The sequence below is a fragment of the Halichondria panicea genome, chromosome 7 (assembly GCF_963675165.1).
Source record: "Halichondria panicea chromosome 7, odHalPani1.1, whole genome shotgun sequence".
NCBI lineage: Eukaryota > Metazoa > Porifera > Demospongiae > Suberitida > Halichondriidae > Halichondria > Halichondria panicea.
This window is the reverse complement of record NC_087383.1, coordinates 267827-292459: the sequence shown is the minus strand read 5'-3', so window position 1 is coordinate 292459 and position 24633 is coordinate 267827. Positions and strand designations below refer to the sequence as shown.

The 24633-nt window shown below is 42.9% G+C and overlaps 4 protein-coding genes across 5 annotated transcripts; 2 read left to right on the top strand and 2 right to left on the bottom strand.

Moving 5' to 3' along the window:
• Window positions 1–486: 486 nt before the first annotated feature.
• Window positions 487–5254, top strand: LOC135338342 (dihydropyrimidinase-like). Its single transcript, XM_064534440.1, has 18 exons — window positions 487–658; window positions 762–856; window positions 1161–1237; window positions 1518–1628; window positions 1680–1807; window positions 1912–2010; window positions 2427–2507; window positions 2675–2788; window positions 2849–2924; window positions 3240–3326; window positions 3868–3937; window positions 3999–4099; window positions 4302–4342; window positions 4404–4487; window positions 4545–4631; window positions 4689–4781; window positions 4854–4940; window positions 5046–5254. The coding sequence occupies exons 1-18, from the start codon at window positions 656–658 to the stop codon at window positions 5112–5114; spliced, it is 1503 nt and encodes a 500-aa protein (XP_064390510.1). The 5' UTR covers window positions 487–655; the 3' UTR covers window positions 5115–5254.
• On the bottom strand, window positions 5240–13132 carry LOC135338344 (dual specificity mitogen-activated protein kinase kinase 1-like). Its single transcript, XM_064534442.1, has 11 exons — window positions 12978–13132; window positions 12715–12842; window positions 11910–12123; window positions 10919–11065; window positions 10706–10780; window positions 10293–10344; window positions 10105–10229; window positions 8455–8700; window positions 8299–8360; window positions 8176–8221; window positions 5240–5460 (listed from the first exon to the last, which is right to left on the bottom strand). The coding sequence occupies exons 2-11, from the start codon at window positions 12834–12836 to the stop codon at window positions 5353–5355; spliced, it is 1197 nt and encodes a 398-aa protein (XP_064390512.1). The 5' UTR covers window positions 12837–12842; window positions 12978–13132; the 3' UTR covers window positions 5240–5352.
• Window positions 13133–13167: 35 nt separating this feature from the next.
• Window positions 13168–17885, top strand: LOC135338343 (uncharacterized). The gene is made up of 3 exons (XM_064534441.1): window positions 13168–13310; window positions 14709–15205; window positions 16915–17885. Exons 1-3 carry the CDS (start codon window positions 13226–13228, stop codon window positions 17716–17718), a joined length of 1386 nt encoding a protein of 461 aa, XP_064390511.1. The 5' UTR covers window positions 13168–13225; the 3' UTR covers window positions 17719–17885.
• A 66-nt stretch (window positions 17886–17951) lies between these two features.
• LOC135338337 (titin-like) lies at window positions 17952–24296 on the bottom strand. 2 transcript variants are annotated; one of them, XM_064534434.1, is made up of 7 exons: window positions 23982–24296; window positions 23796–23849; window positions 23657–23737; window positions 23470–23523; window positions 23354–23407; window positions 19527–22943; window positions 17952–18241 (listed from the first exon to the last, which is right to left on the bottom strand). In XM_064534434.1, exons 1-7 carry the CDS (start codon window positions 24204–24206, stop codon window positions 18140–18142), a joined length of 3987 nt encoding a protein of 1328 aa, XP_064390504.1. In that variant the 5' UTR covers window positions 24207–24296; the 3' UTR covers window positions 17952–18139. The 2 variants fall into 2 exon arrangements, with proteins under 2 accessions (XP_064390504.1, XP_064390505.1); XM_064534435.1 differs by having other exon boundaries at window positions 23684–23737.
• Window positions 24297–24633: the final 337 nt, after the last annotated feature.

Genomic DNA, 24633 nt, shown 5'->3' with positions numbered 1-24633 from the left:
TAACTGCATGCATGCACGTAGAATTTATATTCATCTACAATATCATGTCATAGACTTTGGCTGAAGTGTGAAAACACCAATTAAGGGATAGACATGACATTGTGCAATGTACGACAAAGTTATGACAACTTTATGAAGGTCAAACTCAACACAAATAGACTTTTAGTTCAGCACCAGATGCTAGCTAGCCCATGTCCTAATCCTAACCCAAAACAAAACAAGTTATAACAATTTCCCCCATTTCAATTTGGTCGATGCTTATTGAACCGTCGAAACCACTACTCAATGAGAATTTTTGCTATACCTTTATTCTGGCTATTATACTAAATGGATACTTATGAGTTGAACCATCATGAAACTGAAAAACTTTCTGCTACTAATGGATTCGAACTCCCATCTTTGGCCCATGCAGTTAGCTCCACTGACGATCTTTACTAAAAAGAAAAGGGTAGACTAATCAAGACACCAATCTTAGGCCTAGCATGCAGTTAGCTCTACTGACGATCTTTACTGAAAAGAAAAGGGTCAATGTGGCTAAACAAGGGGGCGTAGCTGTTAAAAAACTGACTGGCTTGCCTTCTGCTCGCCGTCGGCTCTACTCACTACTACTGTACTGTGTCATTGTGTATCTCTTTGTCAGTTGTATCACAAAGAAATGGTATGTCTTAAAAATTGCTAGGCGCCCCAGTTGTAACAGTAGCAATAGTTACAGTTCATGGTTGTGTGATATGCATATCATGGTAACCCTCTCTCTCTCTCAGGCTGATCGTCGCCCTCTGCTCATCAAGGGAGGTACTGTAGTCAACTCTGACTGCAAGGTCAAGGCTGACGTCTACTGTGAGGATGGCATTATCAAGTACGTCCCATCTGGTATTTACTCATTCTAACAACACACACACTGCAAATCGCTGTAAACCCAATCCCCATACGCCCTAAGTATCTGAATATTAGATTGCTATAACAATACAGTCATATACATAATCATGGGACATGCACAGTATTGGTATTCCTGATCACATGTAACTCTTTGTTCTTCAATTTCCTTTATGAATACCGTTCAATTATCACAGTATAGCATGGCATTCACATTGTTATTGAGGTCCACTCTGTCATGCTTTCACCACTTTGCCATGCTTTCACCACTGTGTTATCTCCTGCAGGCAGGTTGGCCTGGACCTCAAGGACATCCCCGCTGATGCCAAGGTAGTGGATGCAACTGGGAAGCTGGTCATGCCAGGTAAGTACTACATGTTCCGATAGTTGTAAGGCTGGGTAATGGGGCAAGACATAATTTTTATAACAATTGGAACTTGCGGCCTTTAGCTCTTAGACTATCTGGTTGTATGGGGTGACCTCTTTAATTGCATAGAGAAACCACCAATTTATCAATCAAGAGTAGATAAGAGTATACTCTTATCTACTCTTGATCATAGATAGAATGTGTTGATTACACCAGTGATTAGTTTCTCTCCACACCATGCACACCAGTGATTAGTTTCTCTCCACACCATGCACAGGTGGCATTGACACTCACACTCACATGCAACTGCCGTTCATGGGTACTGTTGCCATTGACGATTTCTACACTGGAACAAGAGCTGCTCTCGCTGGAGGCACCACTATGATCAGTACGTAGTAATCAGTTCGTATATAACATGTAACATGAATGCATCATGCAGTGGACTTTGTTCTGGGACCAAAGAACGAGTCCCTCCTCCAGATGTACGATCGTTGGCGAGGGTGGGCAGACGCCAAGGTGTGCTGTGATTACTCCCTCCATGTGGGTGTGACTTGGTGGAGCCCTCAGGTAATCTTGCCAGCTGGTGAAGAGTGTGTCTCCCTCTTCCCCCTCCCGCTCTTTCTCCTTTCTTCCTAGCTGTACTAACCCTGATATGCCCCTCGTGTTGCTAGGTAAGGGAAGAGATGGGCACTCTAGTGAGAGAGAAGGGAGTCAACTCATTCAAGATGTTCTTGGCCTACAAGGACGTGTTCATGCTCAGAGATGATGAGGTGAGACCACCAGCACTCACACTTCCATTATTATATACCGTATAATTATGTTCTAATTTATCGGACAGCAAAAAATAATTATTTTGGAAATTGTCCGGGTATAATTGGAACAGATTTTTTATAGAGCATGCGAAGTGTCCGGAATAATTAGGCAGCTGCATGCGAGCTAGCTAAGTTTAATAGAACAGTGTGCGACTGAATAGTTGCACTAGCTATCTAACTAACTTGCCGTCTATGAATGTAACTCAACTTTTCCAGGTATTGTCCAGATATTTAGAACGAATGTAATATTAAAGCGAACAACGAAAATTGCCCAAAAGAGTGTCCAGGGTAATTAGAAGTGTCCGATAAATTAGAAATATATATGACTACATGCAATTAACACTGCTCTCTATTATTATTATCCGTCTGTACAGCTTCTCCAGTCGTTTGAGCGATGCAAAGAAATTGGAGCCATAGCGCAGGTCCATGCCGAAAACGGTGACATCATTCACACGGTAAGTCTGAGATCTAGTTGCCATCTTTGATTGTCTATAAAATTAAGATATTGTTCATTTTCAAGATACAGTTATTTATGTGGTGTTATAACTCGTGAAGAACTCTGTCAAAATTATAATGTTTTTGTTAGCTCAAAATAATTTATGAAATTTTTTTGTCTGCACAGCAATCCAAGAAGATGATTGAGATGGGGATCACTGGTCCCGAGGGTCACGAGATGTGTCGTCCAGAGATTGTAGAGGGGGAGGCTACCTTCAGAGCCATCACGCTCGCTAGTCAGGTGACTAACCCACCCCCCTTTGTATTGTACACCAACGACTCCCTTCGTTCCACTCCATAGGTCAACTGCCCCATCTACATTGTCCATGTGATGAGTAAGAGCGCTGCCCAGGCCGTCATGAGAGGCAAGGAAATGGGTAAGTGAGTGGTAGAAAATTAAACAAAATCCATTACGGAACCCTGAGAGTGTTGTGGTCTCAGCTATAGACATTCTAGTCCCAAATGTATGACCTAAAACATGTCATAATGATGTAATATAGACCTCTGTTTGAGCTACAAAATGATAGTTTTTCTTCCTTAATTGATGAAACAGCATACAATTATTTAGGCAGTTCGATGCACGTACATGTACGTATGAGCACTGTATGTCATGTGACATTGACAGCTGTTACTGTCTGAGCACTGTATGTCATGTGACATTGACAGCTGTTATTGTCTCCTCGGGTCTACAGGTTGTGTGGTGTTTGGTGAACCCATCGCTGCTAGTCTGGGAACTGACGGCACCAACTATTGGAACAAGTGCTGGAGGCATGGAGCTGGTTAGTAAGCAACTGTTACTGATAATGGTTGGATGATTCTACCTATATTAGTAGCTTAGCTAATTACGTAAGCTACTGTTTCAGAGCAGCTGGGAAATTGGTTAGTCTTTACCGTTTCATGCATGAAAGGGGTCCTTTTAATATTTGGGAGATGAAAGAATTTGCCAGTTTCGGCCAAATACCATGGATTATAACCCATGGTCCAAAGCCAAAACATGACAAATTATGGCCGCAACAAAACATTGAAAGGTCTTTTTCTAAGCTGTCAGAAAATCATAAAATGTTGAAATTGAATCAATGATACTGATGTTATTGCTGTTGAAAGATGTTTAACTACCCCCCCCCCCCCCCCCCCCCCTCCTCCTTTTAATCGGTTTGGGGACTCTTTGAGCTGCCATAACATAACTTGAATTCAATTTTAACGATTTTATGATTTTCTGTTGTGAAGTCTTATGTTTGTCCAAAGAGGCTAGACACTGGGTCCCTTTCTAAATGCATAATCATGGTGTTACATATAAATGATGTATGTTCCTCTCGGCAGGTCATGTGATGGGTCCCCCCCTTCGGCCTGATCCCACTACCCCCAGCTATCTCATGAACCTCCTGGCCAAGTAAGACACCCCCCACCCCCTACTATCAGTATAGCTGTGAACTATTGCGCTCTGTCACCAGGGGCGACCTGGACCTGACAGGCACAGACAATTGCACGTTCAATGCCAATCAGAAGGCTCTGGGAAAGGACGACTTTAGATCCATTCCAAATGGAGTTAACGGTGAGAGCTAGGGGGTGTGTTCTGAGGTTTGGAGCAGCTGTCCACGCCTATTACTTCCTCGAGTGTGCTGCTGCCACTTGTGTAGATGCGCAATGTGTATTATACTTAACCATGCAAGCCTCAAGCTACTGATGACGTGTAGCATGATTATATTTGCATATTGTAAATACTAGAAACTGTTCTGCTGTGACTGACCATGTAGGTGTTGAGGATCGAATGTGCGTGATATGGGAAAAGGGTGTGGTAAGCTAGTCATGCGTGCATGTCACTACCACTGTGTATACCCCCCCCCCCCCCCCCCCAGAGCACTGGTAAGATGGACCCGTGTCGTTTCGTGGAGGTTACGAGCACCATGGCTGCAAGAGTGTTCAATATATACCCTCAGAAGGTGTGCATTTCTGCTCATGTGATGCTCGTGTGGTGGTTGTCATGGTTATTGTCATAGGGTGTAATTCGTGTTGGCTCTGATGCTGATATTGTAGTATGGGACCCTGAGGCTGTGAAGACCATCTCTGCCAAAACTCACTACCAGGTAAGCTCTGTGTGTCAACACAGGTAGGTATAGTAGCGTCTCACTTCTCTCCTCCAGGCTGTGGACTTCAATATATTCGAGGGCATGAAGTGTCGCGGTGTGCCAGTCGTGGTCATCAGTCAGGGTAGAGTGTGCGTAGAGAATGGAAAGGTACATGTTATTGAAAAGGACGATTATTATTTTTAGCGTTTGTTTGTTTGATGACCTTTACCCAACATGCAGGTGGAGGTTGTCAAGGGGTGTGGCCGCTTCATCCCCCGCCAACCATACGCTGACGTGGTCTACTCACGCATCCATCAGAGAGACAAGGTGGGTGGGCCGATCATCACTGACACGTCTCTTTCTGTACCTCTATATAGCGTATAGTCCATAATTATTATCATATCCTCTGACTCTTGCCCCCCCCCCCGGCAGACTTGCCAACCCCAGAAGGTGGAGAGGGAGCCCTACACTGGCCCAGTGATACAGATACCCTCCCAGTAACACCATGGTTACAAGACAATATAATTGTGTAAAAGGAAAGACTGAAACTTTAATTTGAATTATGGAGAATGTTTTTTGTTTCTACCAAAACACGATCTGTACAAGCTAGCAAATAATTATTAGTATAAAGTGATCAATTATCCATTTTATTCTATAGTTTAGTACATACACAATTAGCGCATGTCTCTGAGGGTATACACATTATGCTGATATCATTGTCTCAAAAATAAATAAACTATTATTGAGAGCTAAGGCTTTCGTAGAAAATGTTTGCTTCGATTGTCCTTTGAACCCAGACGGCAAAGTCAGGTGACGAGATAGCTCCAGATTTAATGAAAGGGTGTTCCTGCATAAACAAAACACACCATTACTATAAAATACACATTTGTATAGGACAAGATAAAGATTAAGTAATTATGCTAACAACATTATCAAAAGAGCTATCGTAAGCACAGTCGTCAACTTTCAATAATCGCGGAATGGTGAAATGAGTGGGTCCTAACAACACAGCTAGCTATATTAAGCTGACTCAACGTTCAAAACACAATACATGTTATCGTAAGAGTGGTGACATGTGGATATACCCAGCACTACTAGAATACATCTTATCGTAAGAGTGGTGACATGTGGATACCCAGCACTACTAGAATACATGTTATCGTAAGAGTGGTGACATGTGGATACCCAGCACTACTAGAATACATGTTATCGTAAGAGTGGTGGCATGTGGATACCCAGCACTACTAGAATACATCTTATCGTAAGAGTGGTGGCATGTGGATACCCAGCACTACTAGAATACATCTTATCCTAAGAGTGGTGACATGTGGATACCCAGCACTACTAGAATACATGTTATCGTAAGAGTGGTGACATGTGGATACCCAGCACTACTAGAATACATGTTATCGTAAGAGTGGTGGCATGTGGATACCCAGCACTACTAGAATACATGTTATCGTAAGAGTGGTGACATGTGGATACCCAGCACTACTAGAATACATCTTATCCTAAGAGTGGTGACATGTGGATACCCAGCACTACTAGAATACATGTTATCGTAAGAGTGGTGACATGTGGATACCCAGCACTACTAGAATACATCTTATCGTAAGAGTGGTGACATGTGGATACCCAGCACTACTAGAATACATCTTATCCTAAGAGTGGTGACATGTGGATACCCAGCACTACTAGAATACATCTTATCCTAAGAGTGGTGACATGTGGATACCCAGCACTACTAGAATACATCTTATCGTAAGAGTGGTGACATGTGGATACCCAGCACTACTAGAATACATCTTATCGTAAGAGTGGTGACATGTGGATACCCAGCACTACTAGAATACATGTTATCGTAAGAGTGGTGACATGTGGATACCCAGCACTACTAGAATACATGTTATCGTAAGAGTGGTGGCATGTGGATACCCAGCACTACTAGAATACATCTTATCCTAAGAGTGGTGGCATGTGGATACCCAGCACTACTAGAATACATGTTATCGTAAGAGTGGTGGCATGTGGATACCCAGCACTACTAGAATACATGTTATCGTAAGAGTGGTGACATGTGGATACCCAGCACTACTAGAATACATGTTATCGTAAGAGTGGTGGCATGTGGATACCCAGCACTACTAGAATACATCTTATCGTAAGAGTGGTGGCATGTGGATATACCCAGCACTACTAGAATACATGTTATCGTAAGAGTGGTGGCATGTGGATATACCCAGCACTACTAGAATACATGTTATCGTAAGAGTGGTGACATGTGGATACCCAGCACTACTAGAATACATCTTATCGTAAGAGTGGTGACATGTGGATACCCAGCACTACTAGAATACATCTTATCGTAAGAGTGGTGGCATGTGGATACCCAGCACTACTAGAATACATGTTATCGTAAGAGTGGTGACATGTGGATACCCAGCACTACTAGAATACATGTTATCGTAAGAGTGGTGGCATGTGGATACCCAGCACTACTAGAATACATGTTATCGTAAGAGTGGTGACATGTGGATACCCAGCACTACTAGAATACATGTTATCGTAAGAGTGGTGGCATGTGGATACCCAGCACTACTAGAATACATGTTATCGTAAGAGTGGTGGCATGTGGATACCCAGCACTACTAGAATACATGTTATCGTAAGAGTGGTGGCATGTGGATACCCAGCACTACTAGAATACATGTTATCGTAAGAGTGGTGGCATGTGGATACCCAGCACTACTAGAATACATCTTATCGTAAGAGTGGTGGCATGTGGATACCCAGCACTACTAGAATACATCTTATCGTAAGAGTGGTGGCATGTGGATACCCAGCACTACTAGAATACATGTTATCGTAAGAGTGGTGGCATGTGGATACCCAGCACTACTAGAATACATCTTATCGTAAGAGTGGTGACATGTGGATACCCAGCACTACTAGAATACATCTTATCGTAAGAGTGGTGACATGTGGATACCCAGCACTACTAGAATACATCTTATCGTAAGAGTGGTGACATGTGGATACCCAGCACTACTAGAATACATCTTATCGTAAGAGTGGTGACATGTGGATACCCAGCACTACTAGAATACATCTTATCGTAAGAGTGGTGACATGTGGATACCCAGCACTACTAGAATACATGTTATCGTAAGAGTGGTGGCATGTGGATACCCAGCACTACTAGAATACATCTTATCCTAAGAGTGGTGGCATGTGGATACCCAGCACTACTAGAATACATGTTATCGTAAGAGTGGTGGCATGTGGATACCCAGCACTACTAGAATACATGTTATCGTAAGAGTGGTGACATGTGGATACCCAGCACTACTAGAATGCTTTGCAAGCATCAAACATTTGCGAACTCTACAATGGTCGATCAATTCGCAACAATAAAACCTAAATTATTACTAGAAAATACACACGATCCTTGCCAGAATGCGATAGTTAGATCGCAAAGGGTCAAATTTTCTGCTGATTTGGCTCATTCACAAAGGTTTTTCACCAGCAAAATATTAGTAATACGGTATACAGTGAAGCTCACCAAGAGGACCTTCATCTCTCCCCTGTCTTTGGCCTCCTTCTGTAAGCTGTGTGGATAAGAGAAGGAGTGTGATCACACGTCATTATAAGCACATGTACTGTACTTCAGCGTTTTCATTCTCACCATAAACTGACAAAATCTCTGAATGATTCGTCAAAATACTGTTTGGGTAAAGTGGGCGGGTCCTGAGGATAAGGAGGGGGAGGGGCTTAGGTAAATTACATATGCAGTGCAAAGTACATGAACTAGTTGGTGTGTTATAACAGATCTTAAATTTACACTTGAGAAGATTATCTGAAGCAGCTCAAATATGGGCATTCGAATGGCATGTGCATGTGATGCAAACGGATTTTCGTTTGGCCGAGGGGGTAGGGTCCCTGCTGGGGGCTGCTTCATCTCCATGGCGATTTCTTCACTGGGGGGCTGTGGTATGGGGTAACGACCGAGCGCCATCTCAACAAGGGACATTCCGAGACTCCAGAGGTCCGACAAGATCGAATACTCATTGCCTTGGAGACGCTCAGGCTGCCAGAAAAATAAGACATAAAATTATGGGTGGCAGATCACATTCTTGCATCAACACACCTCATCCACAACAGCTGGTGGTGGTCAACTCTGATAATCTTTATACAATAAGTGATTTGTACCCGCTAAGTTAATTAATTAAAAAGCTTCCATGCATCCCCTCAGGGTAAGTGATATTGGAGCAGCCACCCCACACGACTGCACTCCAATCCCTCTAATCAGGTTATATCCGGAAGAATATTAAACGATGTACAGGTGTAGCAATTAGTGTGATTAATTAAAGCGTAGGGGAGCAACACGTTCCTATAGTACCCACACCCAGCAGCTACATGCATTCATGGATACACCGCTGACTCTACTAGTACCCACACCCAGCAGCTGCATGCATTCATGGATACACCGCTGACTCTACTAGTACCCACACCCAGCAGCTACATGCATTCATGGATACACCGCTGACTCTACTAGTACCCACACCCAGCAGCTACATGCATTCATGGATACACCGCTGACTCTACTAGTACCCACACCCAGCAGCTGCATGCATTCATGGATACACCGCTGACTCTACTAGTACCCACACCCAGCAGCTGCATGCATTCATGGATACACCGCTGACTCTACTAGTACCCACACCCAGCAGCTACATGCATTCATGGATACACCGCTGACTCTACTAGTACCCACACCCAGCAGCTACATGCATTCATGGATACACCGCTGACTCTACTAGTACCCACACCCAGCAGCTACATGCATTCATGGATACACCGCTGACTCTACTAGTACCCACACCCAGCAGCTACATGCATTCATGGATACACCGCTGACTCTACTAGTACCCACACCCAGCAGCTACATGCATTCATGGATATACCGCTGACTCTACAGTCTTCAACAAGGTGGCGGTGATTAAGTTAATGGGACATGAACAAGGGCGTGTGACAGTGGAGACAATAGGATGTGGGCATGCGGTGGTAACCATGCAACAACTACGTGTGGTCAGTAGGGCATCACTATTATGATCTAACTGATACACCGTAGTCATATCGCACAAAACTTGGTTACCAAATTAAAAATGAACTCTGTGTGCTCTGACAGTACAGCAGTACACAGAGAGAATAGCGGGTATAATTTTCGTGGGGTAAAATATTCGTTATTTTCGTGGGCAAACTGACTTACACGAAAATTTCCCCACGAAAACGTAGGCGTGGCTTACCGTAACGCATGCAATGCAGTGCCATGCAATAAAGTTAAACAACATTTATACTTATGAAAATCACTGTTTTCCAGTTAAACGAATTTTTTACCCCACTAAAATTACCCGCTATACGGTATACGGTATACGGTACATGGGGCCATTGACTATACACACATTGTGTATAGTCAATGAAGTGTGCTCACCGCCATATAGGACCTTGTGCCCACAAAGCTGTTAGCCATTGAGTTGATGAGGTTACCACTCACACCGAAGTCACACAACTTTATCTCACCACGGGAGTTGACTAGGATGTTGGAGGGCTTCACATCTGCAGGAAGGAAGTGGTGCAGTATGTGGTTACACGGTAATACATTGGTATGTTGTGACTAACCTCGGTGGATTATCCTATGAGCCTCACGCAAGTAATTGAGTCCATTCAATACCTAGTGTGTGTGGTGTGGGTGGGTGTGTGTGTGGGTGTGTCTGTGTATGGGTGTGTGTGTGGGTGGGTGTGTGTATGTGGGTGTGTGTGTGAGAGGTGTGTGTGTATGTGTGTGTGGGTGTGAGAGGTGTGTGTGTGTGTGTGTATGTGTGTGTGTGTGTGCGTGTGTGTGAGGTGTGTGTGGTGTGTGTGTGTGTGTGTGCGTGTGTGTGAGGTGTGTGTGGTGTGTGTGTGTGTGTGTGTGTGTGTGTGTGTGTGTGTGTGAGGTGTGTGTGTGGTGTGTGTGTGTGTGTGTGGTGTTAGAAGTGTGGGTGGTGTGTGTGTGTGTGTGTGTGTGTGTGTGTGTGTGGGGGTTGACTTACGGCTAGTGTAATCTTGAGAATGACATTCACTGGTATTCTCCCACCATTCATGATGAGGTCTAAACTACCACCATCCTAGGAGGGGGGGTGGTTGAATATACAGGTTACAGTACGCACGTGTGTGCAGCTGTGTAGGTACATACAGTACATGTGACATCACACAACATACCATGTGACATCACACAACGTACCATGTGACATCACACAACGTACCATGTGCTGCATACAAATAGAGATTTCATTGTTGATACAGAAGTTGCCAAAAAAGCCGACGATATACGGTGAGGTGCAGTCATGCAGAACCTTCAGCTCCCTCATGATCTGGTTACGGATGGCCGGCTTTATGTCGAGCATTATAATCTGCAACGAATAGACTATCAGAGTATATATAGACAATGCACAGCAAGTATCACTTACATAGAATAGTCGAATACACCTAGCTACACATAAACACAATACAGCTGCACACTAAGTAACTATGGGCACATGAAAAAACATTGAGAGTGTTTTTCAAAAGGGCAAAAACACAACAAAGGACCCCAGACACAGCTGCTGCAATCACAACAGGATGTGAGTTGCTTGGAAACAACATGGCTTTGATGCTATTAGGATGATTTATGGAGAAGTAAACTAGACTTGAAGTTAGTCTAAGCCTTGAATATTTGGGTGAAAATGAATTTAACAAGATAATTATAGAGGTACAAATGAAGGCTGACCAACGGAAGGAAATATTAATTAGGTGGTTTAATCATTAAACATACCACAAATTGTTGTTCTGTGAAAGATTGGAGAAATGGGAATCATGCAAGAGTGGCCACTAAAGAGGCTTGAAATTCAATCATACTGAAAGAGGCAATCAAAGAGACTGTGTACCTAGCATAAGCATAACTCTCAGAGACTAGAGACGCTAAGGCTACGGACGTGGAGGAGGTTTGATCCTAGGACAACAGTGGCCGGGGGACCAGACTAGCTGCTGCGAATTAATGGACAGGAATTGCAAATCAATTAGGGTACAAAATTGTTTTAGTAATGGGACAACTTGATAGGCTCCCACAAAACATGACCTATGTCGATATAATTATTATAGTGCATTCAACTGAGAACAACACATTGACAACTACAAATTAGCTAGGGATATAAATGTACATGTACACTTAATAAGGTTATGGGAAATAAAATATAAATCCCACGCAAATTAACCGACCTTTCTCGCCATGGTGATACCGGAGGGCGTGTGCTTGACCTTCAAGACCACACCCCCATTACCAGAGCCAAGCTCCGTGATCCTCTCGAAGTCATGTTCTTTCAAATCCCCGAATCTGATAATAGCTCTCTTGTCCTCGAGGAAGGAGCTCATGTTCCCCTTCTGTTCCTCACTGAGCTCCAGGCTACTTATTGACTTCTCTATAGCATCAAGGCTAGAGGGATGGAAATAATGAGGTAAAACTATATACAATAAAGAGTGAACTTGGAGCAGCTCTAAGGGCTTAGATAGCTACACAAGCCAGCTCTACTCTGGTTGTAGCTTCAAGGCAGCCCTCAGCTAACTGGGGTTTTCCCATCATCATACGACACAAGGATGGCGTATAATTCAGCTAGCTTACATTGCAAATAATTTTATGGGTATTATACCTGTGTGTGATGAAATGTGTGGATTTACGAGGAAATTGTACGTGGGATAACACACACACACACACACACACACAGTGAATGGTTTGTAGCTGTAACTAGAAGCTTGTAACCACATACTGTGACATTCAATGATATTTAGGATGTTGGCACACATATCCAACAGAGCGTGGAAGCACACTATAGACCATAATCAAACTTGGCTGAGACGTTAATACAAAGGCAGGAACACACACCATGTAATAGGGAGGGGGTGGGGGAGGAAATGACAACACCACAGGTACAGCATGACCTAAGCTGCTAATATGTAAAAATCACACCCTGGAAGGGACTAATTACCTTAAGGGATTAATATTGCACTACCGTACCCGCCCACTCACTCTCGCTCTGTGGTATCCACTGAGAACTTGCCTCCGCCATCAGGACTGTCCGTTGCCTCGGCTACCGGCACTGCCCCACCTATCTTGAGCGGCTGGGGACGAGCTTTCTTTCTCTCAGCCATTTAATACTGTGTGTCAACATACAAGGATATAATTATGGACAGTAATTAATTAATCTGTACATAGTATTGTAATTAGTGATGATACAAATGCTTCAGTGGTTCATTTGTGTTCTCATGGCATTAGCTTGTGGGACCACTTGCCTTAGACTGGAACTATGAAGATGGCAGGACTCTATAAATCTTGTCTTGTCAGCTGGATCAGGACGGGAATTGGAAATGTCGTTAGCTACAATAGCTAGCTAGCTGAGTATGCAACTAAAAGAGGGCGGGGCTTGTAACTTAATTACCCTATATATATATAGAGCTAGCTAGCCAGAGATTTGATACTGATCTGATTCTAGACAAAGAGAAGGTTCTCTTGTTTCTCGGACACCGCCATCAAGTAATTCATGCAAAGGATGACCTTCTGTGGAGCTACCCGCAAGCACCTGCTACCAGTCCTTGGACTGATGCTACTGGCATACTGTCTACTAGGTGAGTTTGGTTAAGAGTTTGCACAGCTTTATATATATCTAAAGAAAGGTCTTGCACACTATATATACTTGTCTATAACTGCATGCAGTTCATAGCTCTCTAGAGGTATGAGGTATGAGCACATTTCCCTGCACTCTGCATTGCATACAAGGTATAAAGAAGACAAAACAGTATCTGTACATACATAGTGTGTGTTACCCAGTATATTGTTATACTACATAACTTGTATTCAAGACAGTATAAAGTCCGTATACCTTTTGTTCGTCGGTTTGTCAATAATGTTTTCAATTTTAATAGCTCTAAGTCTTCATTGTTCATCAATGTGTTCTCATCTGCATGCAAAAATCGTGGTTCTTTGCATAATAATATATACTGTTGCATGCATGATCAGTGCCACTGGTTACTTTTCTCCATGATTCACATTCATCTTTGGGGAGTCTAGTCTGTGTTAAAGCCACTGGAATTTCTGATGCCAATTTCATGTGGTTTTGGTCAGGCTGTTGGTCAGACACACACACATGGTAATTGTACTTCAAGCCATATAGCCAGCAACAGGATACATGTATAACGTGTGAATGTGTGCTGAATACATTACCCCAATTGTCAACATTATCACCTGCCTTAGCTGGACTCTAGCAGCATGCACCTGTTGTGTTTTAACACCTTAATTTACTGACTTAGATATCTTGTGAAAGAATTGATCACATAAACCGGCAACAACACTTTGGGGTGGTATTTTTTTTGGCACAGAGCTGTAATTTGACATAATTACTCTTGAGGTTGTTTGTGATGCGTTTTTTTGTGTACATAGTTGGCACGGTAAAGCATCATGTTTAATTAATTGGTCCTGTTGCATTAGATAAACTGCATACCCGTGCCTGCGCTACCTCCTGTACATAGCAGTTGCACAACATGTGCCAGTGTTCAATTAGTCAACTCCCATGAGGGCATATGGAAGAACAACTCATGCAGTGAGTGTGTGGCCCTTTGGTAACTGTGGATGCCTGGGAACAAGAGTGGGAGACAACAATATTTACGAGTTACTAGAACGTGAATGCCCTTAGGAGATCAATGGGTTATAGTTATAATAGACTGGAGGCCATGAACTCCTTTTTTCACCTGCGGAAAGGGACTGGGTCTGAAATGACATAATAGTTATTTGGTATTTGGAGATAGACTACCTGCCACCACACTGACACATGCAGTTCCTCCTCCGTAACTAGATTGTAAAATTGTGTGCAAACAACCAATTGGATTTTTAGTTGGCCTTTGCATTCTGAGATAGATAGATATGATTGGTATGTCACATATCTCAAGCAGCCATACTGGTCCTAATAAGATATCTTGTGTATCCGTTAAAGTCGAAAATTGCTCAATTCACATGCCCCCCCCACACAGCACAATGTCAAGTACAAGCCTTTGACTGCTATTTGGACTGTAGCTTTGAGGCAGCCTCTCAACAAGACGCCTCGTGCGATCAAATCAAGAGCACCACCGAGTGTTTCGATGTCAATTACGACATTTGCGCTATTGACGATCGTGTAAATGAAGTGTTTATCGGAGTGTTCACTGCTAGAGACCTTTGTCCAACACCTGAAACCAATTTTCAATGTCCTTCCACTCCATCTTATGCATTCGGAGATCCTGACTTGACGATGGACCTGGGAGAGGCAAACATTACCCCCGAGCCCCACGCTTGTGCTATAGACCCACCAGATGCTATGAGTCAATGCAGCATGTTCACCTACTCACACTTGCGGTCATTCAAAGGTTATCGGACAGGACTGGAGACGTGTACTGTGCCGGGAGAATGGTTCCTACTCAAGCATTCGGCCCTCGGTGTGGTTGTGGAGTCAGAAGCTGTGCCTGGGAGCAACCTCACCCGCCTTACTAAGGTTAGACACATGTACCAATACAGCTGGTGCTTAAATTAGTACCATAGTAACCACTTGAACTCTATAGTCTGCCTTGTGGGTCAACTCGTGTTGTCTGTCTAGAAGGCATTTGTGTTGGGGTGAAAGTAAGACCAGGTGTGGTTCTGAAGTTAATCAGCTTAAAGAGCTTTTTTATGGGTTTCTCAATTAATGCTTTTTTAAATATAATATAATTTGCTGGGGGTACCATGTGCTTATAGACATTCATACTCTGTTAACTCTAATGGCCTGTGGGCATATGTTTATTCACACCCTGCTGTGTGTATGTGGCCGCTCAAAGATGTTTCTTCACTTATATGGCCGTGTTCAGTCATCAGTATGCGTTTATTAGGCTCTGTGTTGCTGCATCTGAAGCCATGTATAGCATTTTATACACAGGTGATTACTACACTTGCTCATTAGTATATAATAATAATAATGCGATGCCCTAATTTATAGATATATACAGTGTGCATACATATATATACGGTAGCAGGTTGTGCGTCTCCTGATGCAGTAGCTAGTAAGTCCAATACTGTGGTTGTTATAGAGCGCCCCGGGGCGTAGGGGTGGGAGTGTAGACAGTGAATGTCTAGTATTTAGTAAACTCTGTATGCAGCTAGCTAGCTACTACTAAGTAAATTGGTGTAGGAGTAGCTAGTGTATAAACTGTTTGGTCAACTCTGTAAGGGATGGATATAATAATAGCATGCTAGCATGTGTGGTGCTGCACTGAGACGTAGACTTGAATCCTCCCCACCACTCTGTGTAGTATATACACCACAGCCATATAGCAGTAAATTGATTTTTTAGACCCATTGATTACTGGAATTCAAAAATCCTTACAAAAGCTTAAATTGTACTAAATATTGTTGACTCTTGGAATCTCTTTTAATGGCCAGGATACTGTTGGTTTCCTCTATAATAACCTTATAGGAATTGAATTGTGTGTGGAAGTGAGTCTTCTTTTAGGCAGTGAACTCCTACGACTGTTGACCGGTTTGTTAATTGCCTATGTAAAGTTCTCCATTGAAGTGGCTAGTGGGAGGCATGGAGGTTAAGTACACTATGCTGTAGTGGGGGGACCAATATAAAGGCTGATTAGTTTTTGAGAGAAAAGGCCGGATCAGTTGCCATATACACGTGTGTCATAGCCCACAGTGGGTGACTTAACATCGTTCTGTACAGTTGACTCTTGTTTGGAAACATTGCCCTATAAGCTGTCCATGTGCATACGGGTGGATACGGGTAATTAGGCATTTATCTGTATGGGATATTGTGAAGTTCTCCGCTGCATGGTCTCTACGTAAACTGTGTTATTCAGTAGATTGCCTCCATTAAAGACTTAATGTGTTGAAGGGATGTACTTTGTAGGTTACAGAATAGGATGTGATGCTCGAGCAATCTTGTTCAGCTAATTGTCTTGGTGATATAATGCAGGGGAGTCAGGCGGCATCAGTAACACTACACCCTTGTGGCACATTAGTTGCTAGGGAACACCCACTAGCAACAGACACCCACTGGAACTATTAAATCCCAGTGCTAATTTTGCCGTCACCCTGGCCGGGACAAACATTGATCTCATTCATAAATAAAATTAGTTTTAATATTACTATAGAATTCTACTTTTAATAATTACAATTCACTGTGTATACGTACATGTAACTCATGATGTTTTTCTATTTCTCCAGGTGAACGTCACCTTTTCTCCAACTCCTTGTATTGGAGAGAGCCCGCTATCGTACGTGGCAACCAACGAGTTGCCCCTCCCATTAACGCTAACTAATGGTCAAACACCTGATAACTCAAACTCTGCTCTGCAACTGAAACACACTGCCAACAGTTCCGCCATCACCATCCTTGCAGTGTGGATCAACACTACAATCATCATACGTCAGTATGGCAACGCTCTGTCTGTTGTAGTTCAACTACCAGGAGAATTGTCGTTCCGAAGCGAAGGATTGTGTCGTGGTTGTCCAAAACACGCTTACTTTAATGTCACAAAGAAGAATAGTGAAGTGAGCTCATACTGCGGTCGACAAACTGATGCAGCCATTTCACGTTGTTTTGTCGAATCTGAGCTCATCAATGAAGATGAGTTTGAGGGTATTTCCAACAATACGTACTTTGATTATTGCCTGTTTGACTTGCACAGAACAGCGAACATTGACGCAGTCTCCATGTTGAAGGCAATCGGGCGTGACTCCATATTGATACCAGGTAGAGGCTTTGTTCCCGTCGTCATACTTCCAACTATTGAGACTCCTTCTTATGCAACATTGGCTGAATCCGAAACAACGTTGCCCTTGACAACAACGACAACAACAACAATAACAACAAGGCGTGTGCAAACTACTAACACTGTTCCTATGACGACTACAGAAGATGCTGACTTTGATATGTTCAGCTCTGCATCTATCGGTTCACAATTGAACTTTGTTACTCTCTTGGGACTTTTACTGTGCACCCTAGCATCCCGGTATCTAATTAAATGATTATATTGATATTACGTGATATGTTTTGTGTCCATCCTCTGTACTTTGCACTTCACTTCACACCTCATGTTGTTCTATTTTTTTGTTAATGATAACCAGATCTCCAATTAGCTGCATGGTAACTATATCAGTCTGCTTCACCTCATGTGAATAACTTTTTTTACGTGCACAGTCAATTAATTAACTTTAATTTATTTCGTTAATGTATTGATCTATAATAATTATTATTATAGTTATAGTATAGTACAATTTTATTTATTTCTGGAAGAATTGTTATAATGGAGTATAATTATTAAAATTATAATTAAAGGACAATCAGAAAGGTTCAATGTGACAGAATCAGATAAAATTAAAAATTAATGTGTGAGAGACAATAATTATGACAAACATTGGACGAGTGTGAGTGTGTGTTGTGTTCCGACTAGCTAGTGTTGCTTTTCTCCAGACTAGAAGTGTCTCTGAGCTTGAGTGTCTTTAACCCACTGGTGTGTACACGAATAGGTGGCTTCCTGTTTGGCTGCTCCTGTAGTAGAAACAAAGCACTGTGAATGTTTTATGTGGTGGAACATAAGCACAAAAGCCACAGAACTTCTTCTATCAATCCATAACTTTGTTTTGATGTGTTCAGCACCAAAACAACTAACAAACACTTTGGAGGGTAGCTAGCTATGCCACTTACAATGGATATAATATACATGTACAGTTGCTATGAAGTCAGAAATTGTGCAATGCAAGGTTTGCTAGGCTGTCAAAGTTTACAAGGAAATATGAGATGATTGATGACATTCTGAGCATGCCTAGGCTAAATAATACACAACAACTACTAGAGCTTACTAAATTTGGTAAATAGAACTTTAGCCACCCTAACATGAGGTAATGCATGGTTCACATGTGTTCCTAGCACACACATACCACCAATCAAGTAGTGGAATCTACTGAACAAGCGGTGGGGAATCCACTGAAGCCCAAGCACATGAAATCAGTGTTAATTAGGGCAATCTAATAAGTGTGGGAGAGGACTGTTGAGTAATGTTGGGGTCAAGTGGGTGCCTAGCACACATCCCAAACCAGAGGAGGTAGGTCAAGTGGGTGCCCCACCACCTAGCACACATCCCAAACCAGAGGAGGTAGGTCAAGTGGGTGCCCCACCACCTAGCACACATCCCAAACCAGAGGAGGTAGGTCAAGTGGGTGCTGCCCCACCACCTAGCACACATCCCAAACCAGAGGAGGTAGGTCAAGTGGGTGCTGCCCCACCACCTAGCACACATCCCAAACCAGAGGAGGTAGGTCAAGTGGGTGCTGCCCCACCACCTAGCACACATCCCAAACCAGAGGAGGTAGGTCAAGTGGGTGCCCCACCACCTAGCACACATCCCAAACCAGAGGAGGTAGGTCAAGTGGGTGCCCCACCACCTAACACACATCCCAAACCAGAGGAGGTACGACATCCGCGTGTCATACGCATGTCTTTAACACACACATTCCGAACTTTGACCTAAGGAATGTGTGTCTAAAACGTTTCCTTTGACACGTGGATGTCGTACCTCCTCTGATCCCAAACAGCTCATACATGTACTACTATTATCAGGGGACACTTGGTGGGGAGTCACCAGAGTACAATACAATACAAAGAATTTCAATTACGTGGTAAAGGTATGCAATAATATAGGGCAATATTAGGGCATTTCCTATGCAGGTTACGGTTACACTAACAGGTCATAATTACATGTTTAGTGTACAGTATGCAAGTAACATTTTTAGTCATTAACGGACATGGTAACAACAGAGTCTGTACACACGTGTACCTGATCATCCACTATTGACAGTTGAAAGGCAGACACTGTTGAGTTGTTAACACTTGAAATTGTTTTTCTTCTCTTGAGAGGAGGCAACATGCTGCTATTGGCAACCAGGCTGTAACCAAAGGATGTGGTATTATTGGGTAATGCTTTAGGTAGCTTCTTTACTGCTTGACTCATAGTTACATCCTTTCGAAGATCAATTGAACTTGCCGGTTTTTTAGTCTTGCGTTTTGGAAACCGAAATTTGTCATGTGTTTTAGACTTTCTTGTGAAATCACTTTTAGAGATGCTGAGTCTGTTAGTATAGGTCCTTGGTGCTTCAGATTCCTTGCTTGCAATTGGCTTATTAAGTTCAATCTTGTCATTCACAGGATGAGGGGGGGAGGTATCAGTGAGAGCTGTGGGGGGCACGTCATTTACAATTGGTTCAATGTTGTCCTTGTCATTCACAGGAGGATGAGGGGGGGAGGTATCAGTGAGAGCTGTGGGGGGCACATCATTTACAATGTTGTCCTTGTCATTCACAGGATGAGGGGGGGAGGTATCAGTGAGAGCTGTGGGGGGCACATCATTTACAATGTTGTCCTTGTCATTCACAGGATGAGGGGGGGAGGTATCAGTGAGAGCTGTGGGGGGCACATCATTTACAATGTTGTCCTTGTCATTCACAGGATGAGGGGGGGAGGTATCAGTGAGAGCTGTGGGGGGCACATCATTTACAATATTGTCCTTGTCATTCACAGGATGAGGGGGGGGGGTATCAGTGAGAGCTGTGGGGGGCACATCATTTACATGCACTGGTACTAATGCAAGTCCATCAAATATTGTAATTTCAGTAGGAAGAGGAGTGATTTCATTGTAGTTGTCCTTCGTCAGCAAATCATCATTGCTCAAGTTTTGTGAGTGATCAATATTCATTTCTTCTTGTTTGGCAGGTTCTTGGCTGTGTTTGTCTCGCAGTGTACTAGTAGCTTCATGGCTGGAATTTTGTTCTGTTGGTTCTTCCGCGTGTGGGCTAGTGTCCATGGCAACAGGTTCAATTGACGTGTCGTCATTGACTATAGACGCTGTGGTCACGTTCTGTAGTGGTATCTCAGGACTGTGCGATTGATCACAGCGTGGCTTAATAGTGACATCATCTTTTCTGACACTTTGCGTACTGTCAGCGGCCCGCACTTCAGCCATCGTATTTTCATTTGTTGCCTTCAAGAGAGGGGTAACTTCACTTGGTTTCGTATCTAGATCACTACTAGTCTGTTCATCCAACTCAAGAGGTACTTTTGGGACAACTTTTACAGTAGGCTTCTTTCTCTTGCTAAGTGTGATTTTACGCTTCTTTTGTTTTCGAGGCTTCTTCTTTGGTGGTGGCCGATCTTCTTCGATAATCGAATGATCAGAGAATGAGAGGCGTGATCGTGTCCTTGAGCTGATGAATACAACAGGAATATTCACAATCGGACGGACTTTTACAACACTTGAAGGTAGAGTGTCATAATCATATTCTGAATCACTTTCAGAAGTCTCTTTAGATTTTCTTTTCTTTGGCCTGACAGGTTTCTGAAGCTTAATATTTTCTGAGGGAGTGACTGCAACCTGAGTGGAGGTTTTGGGTTCAGTGAACTTTGGTTGTTCAGAATCGCCTTTTACAGTCACTGGCACTGGAATAATTTCAGCAATCTCTTTTTCCTTAGGGCTGACAAGTTTCAGAAGCTCAATATTTTCTGAGGGAGTGGCTGCAACCTGAGTGGAGGTATTGGGTTCAGTGGACTTTGGTTGTTCAGAACCGCCTCTTACAGTCACTGGCACTTTCTTTGTTTCAGTTTTTCGTTTCTTAGACCTTCCAGGTTTTTTCTTTTCTGAAGGAGTGGTTGCCACTTGAGTATCTGTATATTGGAGAGAGGTTTTGAGTTCAGTGGACTTTGGTTGCTCAGAATTGCCTCTTACAGTCACTGGCACTTTGTCAGTAATTTCAGCATTTTGTTCAAGTTTTTGTTTCCTAGGCCTTCCACGTTTCTTGTTTTCAATTTTCCCGGAAGGAGTGGCTGCCACTTGAGTATCTTGGAGAGAGGTTTTGGGTTCAGTGAACTTTAGTTGCTCAGAATCGCCTCTTACAGCCACTGGCACTGGAATAATTTCAGCAATCTCTTCAAGTTTTCTTTCCTTAGGGCTGACAGGTTTCAGAAGCTCAATATTTTCTGAGGGAGTGGCTGCAACCTGAGTGGAGGTATTGGGTTCAGTGGACTTTGGTTGCTCAGAATCGCCTCTTACAGTCACTGGCACTTTGTCTGGAACAAATGTAATTTTAGCATTTTCTTCAGGTTTTTGTTTCCTAGGTATTCCACTTTTATTGTTTTCACGCTTCTTGTTTTCAGAAGGAGTGGCTGCCACTTGAGTATCTTGGAGAGAGGTTTTGAGTTCAGTGAACTTTAGTTGTTCAGAATCGCCTGTTACAGCCACTGACACTGGAATAATTTCAGCAATCTCTTTTTCCTTAGGGCTAACAGCTTTCAGATGCTCAATATTTTCTGAGGGAGTGGCTGCAACCTGAGTGGAGGTATTGGGTTCAGTGGACTTTGGTTGTTCAGAATCGCCTCTTACAGTCACTGGCACTTTGTCTGGAACAATTGTTGGGGTAATTTCATCAATCTCTTCAGATGTTTGTTTCCTAGGCCTTCCACTTTTCTTGTTTTCAATCTTTTCTGAGGGAGTGGCTGCAATCTGAGTATCTGTATCTTGAAGAGAGGTTTTGGGCTCAGTGGACTTCGGTTGTTCAGAATCGCCTCTTACAGTCACTGGCACTTTGTTTGCTTTTGATATCTTCCTGGGTCGTCCTGGCTTCCTCTTTACCATACTGATATCTTTGCTCTTCTTTTTGCTTGCCTGAGAGTTACCACCATTGTCAATAGGAACAGATTTTCCCCCAGTTTTGGCTCTCTTGATACGGCCCATTTCTTGTTGTTTATCAGCTTCAGAATCAGATCCTAGCTCCACAGAAGCAGATTTTTGTTTCTTTATCGACGGCTTCTCGCCTTTATCAAATGGTAAAATGATATCTCTCTTCGATATTTGAGAGTTTGGCGGAACTATCTTTGAGCCTGACATCATCCTGGCTCTCTTTGAACCAGTGAGCGGGTCTTCTGGTTGGTCAGTTTCAACTACCGAGGCAGACTTTGGAAGGGGCTTTCGTTTCTCAGTATTTTCATCATTAGGTATTTGTTTTTTCTTTAGCTCTTTTTCTTTTGGCACATCAACGGGAACAATGACATCATTTGACACTGGTATTCTTGCAACTTGCAGTATATTTGTGTCTGGTGAGTTTTCCTGTCGAGTGTCGGAGATTGTTTCCACGCCAATCGTTGTACATGTAACTGATGCAACATTGGTTGAAGCATACTCAGCTCCTGATGTTCGGCTGAATTTCTGCGATGGAAAAATAATCATGAAGATCGCCTAATTGAGTTCCAGCCAGGCCAACACATACATGACTGTATTCAGTAATTAAGACTTGTAAAATAAATACCGTATAGCGGGTAATTTTCGTGGGGTAAAAAATTCGTTTAACTCGAGAAACGGTGGTTTTCGTGAGTAAAAATTTCGTTTAGTCTCGTTGCCTGCCTGCATTCCTACGTGTTCCGGCGTTACAATTTAGTGGAGGTCAGCTTGCCCACGAAAATAACGAATATTTTACCCCACAAAATTACCCGCTATACGGTAAAAGCTAGATGTAGATGTAGGCAAAATACAAGATCGTACATCACAGTAACTACCTCAGTACGCTGCCTGTATACATCTAGGGTAAATACCGTCTCAGGAATAAATTAATAGTGTACCTTCAAATCAGTTTTGATACGTTCCAGTTCTTCATTCAGCTGCTTCTTAGAAACCTGCCAAGATGCAAAAGGACGATAATTGCCATGGTGACAGCACAAGTAAACACTGAGCCCACCGTATAATCTGTTTTGACTTGCTCCAGTTCTTTGTTTAGTTTCTTTGTGGACGCCTGCATATAGTGATGATGTAATCATGTCTGTGTCACTAGACATGTACATGTACAATTATGAAAACTTAATTACAAAACTGAATACTATCATCATTATAACCACAGCTGTTTCAGTATACTATATAAGGTATACCATTATACAATACACCACATCAAGAACCTTCAAATCAGTTTTCATACGTTCCAGCTTTTCGTTCAGAACCTCTTTAGAAGACTGTATTAAAGATTAATAATTGTCATGGTGAGAGCACAAGTAAACAGAAAGCCTGTACCGTATACATTGTTTTGACTTGCTCCAGTTCTTCGTTTAGTTGCTGTTTGGACGCCTGTATTTGTGCAAGAGTGAGGTGGTGGTAATGTACGTGGTGTGTGTATGTTGCTATGGATATGTTTCTGTCCCATATTTGTGGTGGCTGAACATGTGCTTATAATTACCAATGTCTTCAATTAATGCTCACCTGCAACTCCTCTATTGTGTTCTGTGCATACACAGCATACTCTCTTGTCTTTCTCCCCCTGTTCTTCTGCAGCTCAAGCAGCTCATTGACTAGATAATTCTTTAATTGTTGCAGCTCATAGCCGTTCTGTCTCACAGCGTTGCAGCTCCTGTAGAAGTCTGCTTCACACTTTAATAGCTTAATCTCATCTTCCTTGGGTCGCATGTATACATCTCTTCCGTCCATGCTTACAACTGTAGCTAGCTAGCTATTTAATATTTAAACAACTTGTAGCTTAATTAGATGGGCGTGGCCCGCCTTTGCACTTTGTAGCTGTGGTTTTATTTGAAATGCCAGTGACCCAATGTAGCGCTTGGGTTATTCATGGGGCTCCGGAGCTGGTGGTTGGGTGTCGGGAAACTGGCCCGCCCTCAGAGCGCTACTTTATCCGGAGTTCTGTAACTAACCTTATGCTGCCCTCAAAAGCAGTACTTATGCTACCTTAAAAAGTAGTACTTATGCTGCCCTCAGTACTTATGCTGCCCTCAAAAGCAGTACTTATGCTGCCCTCAAAAGCAGTACTTATGCTACCTTAAAACGTAGTACTTATGCTGCCCTGAAAAGCAGTACTTATGCTACCCTAAAAAGTAGTACTTGTCCCCTAAGCAGTTTC

Excerpts from the sequence above, each read along its gene's own strand:
- LOC135338342 (XM_064534440.1), top strand. Across the intron at positions 1,808-1,911 it reads TGACTTGGTGGAGCCCTCAG|GTAAGGGAAGAGATGGGCAC; the intron begins GTAATCTTGCCA and ends TCGTGTTGCTAG. Across the intron at positions 4,782-4,853 it reads TGTGCGTAGAGAATGGAAAG|GTGGAGGTTGTCAAGGGGTG; the intron begins GTACATGTTATT and ends CCCAACATGCAG.
- LOC135338344 (XM_064534442.1), bottom strand. The coding sequence starts at position 12,836 with ATGGCTGAGAGAAAGAAAGCTCGTCCCCAGCCGCTCAAGATAGGTGGG. Across the intron at positions 12,124-12,714 it reads GTGGATACCACAGAGCGAGA|CCTTGATGCTATAGAGAAGT; the intron begins GTGAGTGGGCGG and ends CCATCCCTCTAG. Across the intron at positions 10,781-10,918 it reads CTATTTGTATGCAGCACATG|GATGGTGGTAGTTTAGACCT; the intron begins GTACGTTGTGTG and ends CCCCCCTCCTAG.
- LOC135338343 (XM_064534441.1), top strand. The coding sequence starts at position 13,226 with ATGCAAAGGATGACCTTCTGTGGAGCTACCCGCAAGCACCTGCTACCA. Across the intron at positions 13,311-14,708 it reads ACTGGCATACTGTCTACTAG|CACAATGTCAAGTACAAGCC; the intron begins GTGAGTTTGGTT and ends CCCCCCACACAG. Across the intron at positions 15,206-16,914 it reads ACCTCACCCGCCTTACTAAG|GTGAACGTCACCTTTTCTCC; the intron begins GTTAGACACATG and ends CTATTTCTCCAG.
- LOC135338337 (XM_064534434.1), bottom strand. The coding sequence starts at position 24,206 with ATGGACGGAAGAGATGTATACATGCGACCCAAGGAAGATGAGATTAAG. Across the intron at positions 23,738-23,795 it reads AAGTCAAAACAATGTATACG|TCTTCTAAAGAGGTTCTGAA; the intron begins GTACAGGCTTTC and ends TCTTTAATACAG. Across the intron at positions 23,408-23,469 it reads AAGTCAAAACAGATTATACG|GTTTCTAAGAAGCAGCTGAA; the intron begins GTGGGCTCAGTG and ends GCATCTTGGCAG.